The 7705-nt window shown below is 48.9% G+C and overlaps 1 protein-coding gene across 1 annotated transcript; it reads right to left on the reverse strand.

The window, feature by feature from the left end:
* Window positions 1-1782: 1782 nt before the first annotated feature.
* Window positions 1783-6270, reverse strand: Nkx3-1 (NK3 homeobox 1). Its single transcript, XM_052732862.1, is given in 3 exon segments — window positions 1783-4144; window positions 4146-4489; window positions 5339-6270. Coding segments are annotated over 3 exon segments (858 nt in total). The 5' UTR covers window positions 5772-6270; the 3' UTR covers window positions 1783-4063.
* Between the last annotated feature and the right edge of the window lie 1435 nt (window positions 6271-7705).

Raw genomic sequence — 7705 nt, forward strand, 5'->3', positions numbered from 1 at the left:
GATGCAGAGGTCAAGTGTCCCATCCCACTTTTCTCAAAAGGAGATCCCTTGGCTTTCGAGCTGCACCGAGTGGTGATGAACTTCAAGTCAGAGTCGCTCTCCTCGGCTCTGCCTGCTTCACTGCCTTCCAGGGGCACCTGCCAAGATCCTCAAAGTTTTCGTGTACAACTCTCCATCACAGGGCTTGTTTCCAGGACACCCGAGCTAGGTGACCTTCTCTTTGTGGATGCTGTTCCTCCTAGGTTAGCTTTGCTGGGAGTGGCATTTATATCATCCTCGAAAAGTGATTTGACGTGTACAGTTAAAAAGGAAAAATAAATGTTGGATATAGGCCTCCCGCACATATTCGACCTTATGGCCACAAAAGTCTTCTTAAGGGAGGCTTCGGGGGAGCCAGCAGCATCAGACTCGTCAAAATTCTGCAGCTCTAGAAACTTCCACAGGAAGTAAACTGAAAGGCAGGTTGACAGTGTGTTTCAAGTGGCGTGAGTATGTGGCATGCCAAGGGGAACCGATGGGGGAGGGGATGGCTGTGAGCTTAGCAAAGATGTTAGGGAAAGTTGGAAACAGGACAAAAAAAAGGGGGAGTCAGAGGGGACTTTCTTTAAAGATGGGAGAGTTTGTTTAGTTTCCTGCATTAGTTACTTTTAAATGGTTTACTTTTTTAAAAAAAGAGGATGTCTGTTAATTTGCTGCAAGAGGCTTTGTAATTGGAGCATTAATGGCCTTCTATGAGATGGGAGGGTGGCTATAGATTTGTGCAAATTAAACCTCATGGTTTGTGCCTGCTACAAGAAGCCCCACCTGTGTGTACAATGTACTTAAAGGATTAGGGTGCACTTTGAATTATGATATGTTTTACCTAAAGTAGGCGTCTTCCCCCGTAAGCTTTTATTTCCTTGAAGGAGGGAGGAGACCACCAACTCTCACAGGCCATTAGGTGCAGGAGGCACTTTGTGGGGCTTCAGGAAGGTTTAAGTGTAGGAGGATGGGGTATGCTGTTTACACGTTTTAGCGCAGTAATAAAACTTATCATCAACACTTGCAATCCCCTTTCGGAGGAGACAGGGTGGGATGGCTGTGGACTTTTGACTTCATTCCGGAGGAGGCATCACTTACCAGAGGTTAACAGGACTTTGGACACCGGTGACGAGTTTAGGAGTGAGAGAGTCAGGGAAGACAAGAAAAGGGACGTTTTGAAATTTGCTGTGGTCACTGTGCTGTTCCCTCAGGGTCACTGAATACGTAAAAAGTCTTCATTTACACACAAGACTGATTATTTTATTTTTGAGATGGGGTCTCATGTAGCAGGCTGGTCTCAAACTCACTATGTAGCCAAAAAATGGCTTTGAACTTCTGATCCTCCTGCCTCCACCTCCCGAGTGCTGGGATTACAGGTGTAGCAGTAACAGTGGCTGCAGGTGACTGTTCAGCACAGGCAGAAAGTCTTTTCCCTCCCCTTCATTTAACAGGATGGGAGGAGAAGCCACTGCTGAAAGAACGGCCCTCATTGGCTACGTGCTGTATTGCCACTTGGGTCAATTTGGTGGCCCGTGGGCTTGTCAGGCCAGCCAAAGGAGCTGTGAGAACATGGCCCCTGGGAAAACGCACTAAGAAGAAACCAGTTAGTAAGAATCTGAAGACCACACACAGGTGTCTAATGAAAACCCAGAGGCTTTATTTTAAAAACACTCACATGTTGCCAAAAAATACATAGAAAAATAAAGTTTGATTAGAGTGCTTTACCAAACTTCAGGTCACAAACTTTTTATGTTACAGGTCCGAGTGGGGTTTGCTAACCGACTCATGAAACAGGACAGAGATGGATCACCATGGTGATATGGTCCAAGGCACCATCCCATTCAGATGTTCGAGACAGCAGATGACGTGCCAAGTATTTCCCAACAATTCAGGTGTGGGTGAATGACTACTTCCAGTGGGGAGAAAGCAAAATGGAGTTAAAATGATTTTAAACACAAGCCTTTCTTTTTCTTTCTTTTTTTTTTTTTTTTTGGCCACACACTGTGCACCATAGTAATTTAATCCTAGGGGAAGTACATGCTGAAGAGGATTCAATTCAGAGTGGGAGCAGAGAGAAAGTCGGCACTCACTGTCGACTTTAAAAAGGCGGGTAGGAAGGAGAAGTGAGCTGAACTCTTCTGCCCTTGGTGCAGTCTAGTGCGGCCACAGGGATCAGCGGCAAGTGCAGCTCACAGTACTTCAACATGGGGCCTGGGCTGTGGAAAAAAATGGGGTGCCAGCGGCCAACTTTCTATCAGCTCTCTCTGGCAGTTTTGCCACCAGCAGTAAATTGGCCCATTTAAAAGGAGGAAATTAAAAGATTGCTCACGGCCCGGAATCGAGTGGTGGGATAAAGGGATTTCCTGGCCCCAGAAAGCCTCATTTGTAACAGTTGTGCCCCACCTCCCATAGCTCCCATCTAGCCGGTTACCTGAGATAACAGGGTGGGACTGGAAGGGCAAACATTTCTCTTTTTTACTCTGTTACCATTTTAGGTGAGTCACTGAACACAGGTCTCCAGAGCCTTTACACGGATTGCCTGTGGATGGAAGCCGCAAGGATGTTGCCTTTGGAATACAGTTCCCCTTTCCTTAGAGCATCTTCCTGCAGAGCTTTCAGCCCCCGGCTTGCTAGTTGGCCTGGGCCGACAGCCCCGCCCTGCCCAGGACCTCTCCATCTCCCCTAGACCCCTCAGTAGTACCTGCCCTTTCTTTTGCACTGTTTCTCCTTCTGCATGAAAACCAGACAACACTTAACCTCCCCTGCCTATGGAGATCCCCAGGACCCCAAGGCTGAAGCCTTTGGACTGATAGCCTGCAGAAAGTCCTGTGAAAGCTGTAGTGATCTTCAACTCTGTGTCTTTAAATAAAGATTTGATGCTGAGTATTTTTAAAGGGAAGAAACAAGAATTGCTAGTTGTTTTTTTTTTAATTATGTCTTTAGGCCAATTTATAATCTGTCTGAAGTTAGGGTTTTGTTTGTTTGTTTTAAACCAAAAGAAGATAAAACTTGAGAGTAGGGGGAGCAGATCTTAAGCTAAATAAGATAAGCATGCATAGATAAAAAGCCTGAACTGAGAACTGAGATGTCCTGTAGGAAAGAACAAATAAAATAAAATAAAAGAAAGGAAGGTTCTTTGTTATAAAATGATGGCACCTCTTTCATAAGGAAGTGTGAATTCAGACCTGAAAGCTCCTGGCTCTTAAGTTCCTCATGAAGGCAGGAAGGGTGGGCAGAGGCCTTTTCTTCCCTCAGTCCCAACTGAGGCCCTCACCTGGAGTGTGGAAACCCTCCAGGCCCTTGTTTGGGACAGGAAGAGCCTGTTTTGAGGCCACCCCTACAGGCAAACTGTTTACACAGCTTGTCTTAAACCCCACACTGTGTGCACCCTGCCCCTCTCAAGCGGCCCTGTAAATCCTTGAATTATGTACCACTGCAAAATGGGTAAGAGGTTAAAAATTCCACTTCCCACCTGCTTTATGTCCCATGCCAACCTGCCTCAATCGCTAAGGTCTGTTTTCTCTTCTTCAAATCTTCCATTTACCCTCACTTTTACAAGGGCAGAGAGAAACCCTGGCCACTGTCCAAGGTCAACAAGAGACTTTTTAACCCAAGTTTAATTCAAGAGGACATCCTCAGCTAAAGGGTCCTTCTTGCCTTTGTTTGACCCTTTCATGATACTCAGTTATGGGAGACTAGTGGAGTTGCAGCAACAGAATTCCTAGGAACCATGTAACCATTGCATCCAAAGTCACGCTAAGTTCTAGAAACAGATGAACTTGTCTGACCCTCTCCAAACAGGGAGCAGAGAGCAGTGACCTACAGAACACTTGGAACCGTGACTAGATACTAAAAATAGCCACTGCTCCAGATCTTCCACTGGCCCACCAGAGAAGAATTGGAATATTCCCTGGGAACCCCCAACCGTTGGAGTCTGCACACCTCTTGCTCCGACTCCTTGACCTCAGCCATTCTGGCTTTTTTCCCAGAGACCCCCAGGGAAGGCAGTTTCTGATCTACGCAGCTGTCATCTGAACTGTTGTTACCAGAAAGTTGGACGCCAGCTGCCCAGACAATAAAGGTACGGGTAGTAGGGGTAACTGGTGTACATGGAGACCAATGCGGGTACCGGACAGGCTGTCTTCTTTCAGGGCTGGCAAAGACAAAGGTGAGCTCTTCTCTAAGACTCCCAGGTCTTCGGACAGCTGCTTTCGCTTAGTCTTATAGCGTCTATTCTGGAACCATATTTTCACTTGGGTTTCGGTGAGTTTGAGGTTCTTGGCCAGGTGAGCCCTTTCAGGGGCAGACAGATACTTTTGATGGCTGAACTTCCTCTCCAACTCAATCACCTGAGTGTGAGAGAAGGCAGCCCTGGAGCGCTTCTGAGGCTGCTTGGGGACTTGGGGGGTGCTTGATAAGTCGCCTGAAGTGTGTTCACAGTCCAACAGATAAGTCTCAAAGTGCCCATCTGGAGAAGAGCAGAGGAGGAGAGAGGGGAAAAAGTTACATGTTAGCCCAGAATTCAAGCCACCTTTCTGCTTTGGGCCAGAGAACAAACAGCCCACTGTCATCTTGGATACATTTCATTTATTTTTTTCGCCTGACTAAGGAACTACCCCGAAAGAGAAGTGAGTAGGTTTTTATACTATGTATTCCTTTCTAATAATCAGTGTGAACTAAGCTTAGGGCTTAGTGTTTTACAGTTAAACTTTCTGCCATGTTGTCCCATGTCAAGGAAACCGGGATCCTGGATGTGGGTAGCAAAGAGAGGTGGGAGACTTGAACACGGAAACTGAGGCATCACGGGGACATTTAAGTAGGTGACTAAGGCTTGTGGGGATGAGCCAGAAGGCCTGGGTTGGTGGCCAGCTCATCTCTGTCCCAACCCCTTTCTGTTACTGTGGCTTAGGTACCAGCATGAGAAGTAATGGGCGAGGCTAAGGGGTAGGGGACAAAAGCCGACATGATGCTATTCTAAAGACCTAAAGGGACATCCATAATTTTATGGCTCGTGGCATGGAGATACAAAGGGAGCCTGGGAGTGGGCTTGATTTATGAATATTAATGGATTAATTTTATTTTTCGTTAGTTCTAGTCGCCAGTGGTAACTGGCTGGAGTTACTGGAAATGAGTCAAACTGATGGCAAAGTTGTTAGTGTCCCTCAAGGTTGATGCCCAAGGTGGCTCGGTGCCGAGGACGGTGAAGTCCTTCCCGTGGCCATGGGCCCCGCATGCCTGCATCCAGAGCTCGGGGCCACCAGCCTTGGAGCGGTCCTCTCCAGCGCAGCGCGCCCGCCTCCAGGTCTATTCCGCTTACCTGTCTCGGGTTCAGCTGGTGTCTCCGCGGGGCTGGGTCGGATACTTGGCGGGCCCCCCAGAGCTACGACGTGACCTCCTGCTTCCTCAGGCTCTGGCGCAGGGTCCCTCCTCGGGTCTGGCTGGCGCTGGTGCTGTGGACTGCCCGCGTGTCCCCCGCGCCGCTCCGCGCGGTCCCGCAGGATGTCCTGGATGAGGAAGGAGGTGAGCCGCTTGGACTGCGAGGGTGGCGCTGCCCAGGGACTGCGACCACCCGCCTCCGCTGGCGCCTCTCGGGGCTCGGCCGCCCTGAGCATCCCGCCTCCGCTGCGCGCCGCTTTTGCGGTCCTCCGGCCGCGCGCACTTATAGCCGCGGGGAGCGCCGCGCCACCTGCCCATTGGCCGCGGGGACACGGCTGCGCCCCGATTGGCTGCCGCGGGCTCCAGGTGACCATGAAGAAGCCAGTCCTGCGCCCCGTAGGCTCCAGAGTCCTTCCTTGCTGTTCCTTTAGACTTCCCTGGTTCCCCTCTCACCACAGACTGCTCAAGCCATTTCCGCAGGCTGGCTACAAACCCCAAATCCTTACTCTAATCGCGATGTGGAAGACCTGAGTGTAGCTCTCAGAGACTGTCAAAGCGCCCTAACCCACAGAGCTGAGCAAGCAGGTCTCTATCACCTACCCTAACTGTGTAAATAACAAGAGAAATTGACAGCAGAGCCAGGTCTACTGAGTTTAAGGCTGTCGTAGGTCTGGCTGCAGGAACACGCTGGCCCCACGCTGGATTCCCGGCTGGACACACCTGGGCAACCAGCAAAAAAACCTAATATGGAAGGTCACAGTAGTATGGCAATGTCACATTTACTGAGTTGACCAAGTACCTACTGTGATGCCAAGAAAGAATATTCTTAAGAAATAAACACTCAAGTCGGGTGTGGGCAGCGCATGCCTTTAATCTCAGCGAAGGGAGGCAGAGACAAGCAGGTCTCTGTGAGTTGCAGGCCAGCCAGGGCTACATAATGAGACTCTATCTTAAACAACAACAATAATAGCAACCACCACCACCACCACCACCACCACCACCACCACCACCACCGCCCCCGACACACCTCAAAAAACAAAACAAACAAACAAACACCCCCCCCACACACACACACACACACAAACCTGAAAAAAATGAACACTCAAGCCCAGGCTCCCTATGTATGGCACTTAAATGTCACGTGGTTTGGAACAATGCTATCTTCATCTGAGGCCCCCAAATCTGGAACTTGAACCTCTAGACTCATAAACTAAAGCAACCGTCTATTTGCCTAACTAGTCGGTGTTTTGGTATTTGGTTGTAGTGACAGAAACCTAACGCAGGAAGTCTCCTTTCTCTGCCTGAGTGCAGCTCTGAGCCATGAGGTGTGATTCTATCGTTCCTTTGGATCACCCACCTGACCAGGGCATTAGTGAGGCTCGCCTTTGGGGGTGCCTGTGAGGGTGTTTCCAGAGGGTAAACTGGGGTGAGGGAGGGGTAGATGTTTACCGTGGATGTGTGCAGTTCCATTTCTGTGGGTCAAGACAGAATAGGAACGGGGGAAAGAGGAGAGAGCGAGCTGTGTCTCCTGGCTGACTGAGATGTGAACAAACAGCTTCCGGCTCCTCCCACTGTGACACACTATACCCTCAAACTGTGAACCAAAGCAAACCTTTCCCCCTGATTACTTCTGTTGGATATTTGGTCACAGTTCAGAAAAAACAGCTGATAGAGGAGGTGCAGAACAGCAGTCCAGCTCTCCTAGTGTCCTCTAGTGTGTGTGCCACTGTGTCCACAGCAATGAGGGTCGGTTTCTCTGCATCCTCATCAGCATTTGATGTCACTGAGTTTAGTTCAGCCATTACCATAAGTCCAGTGTTGTTTTATTTTAGCTTTAGTTTTGAATTTGCACTTGACGGCTGAGGATGGATGTCAATACAGCCAGGCACAGGTCTTCCTGGATGAGACAGTATAAAGTTCTAGTCTCAAAATAAATCCCAGATGGCTCAAAGATGTAAGCAGAAATAGGCACGTGGGGAAATTGTTTTAATCATGCTCATTTAAAAAATGCAAATCAAGGAGCTAGAGAGATGGCTCAGTGGTTAAGCGCATTTATTGCTCTTGCAGAGGACTCCAGTTCAATTCCCAGCACTGCGGCAGGCAGTTGTAAATTGCCTCTAACACCAGCTTCAGGGCCGCTGATGCTTCTGATCTCTGCAGGCACCTGCATGCACATACACATGGATATGCAAACATGCACAGAAATTTTTTTAAAGTAAAAACCTTTTTTATAAAGGAAGAAGAGCTGGGCGGTGGTGGCACGTGCCTTTAATCCCAGCACTCAGGGAGGCAGAGGCAGGTGGCTCTC

The sequence above is a fragment of the Peromyscus californicus genome, unplaced genomic scaffold (assembly GCF_007827085.1).
Source record: "Peromyscus californicus insignis strain IS unplaced genomic scaffold, ASM782708v3 Scaffold_12__1_contigs__length_115047231, whole genome shotgun sequence".
Classification (NCBI taxonomy): domain Eukaryota; kingdom Metazoa; phylum Chordata; class Mammalia; order Rodentia; family Cricetidae; genus Peromyscus; species Peromyscus californicus.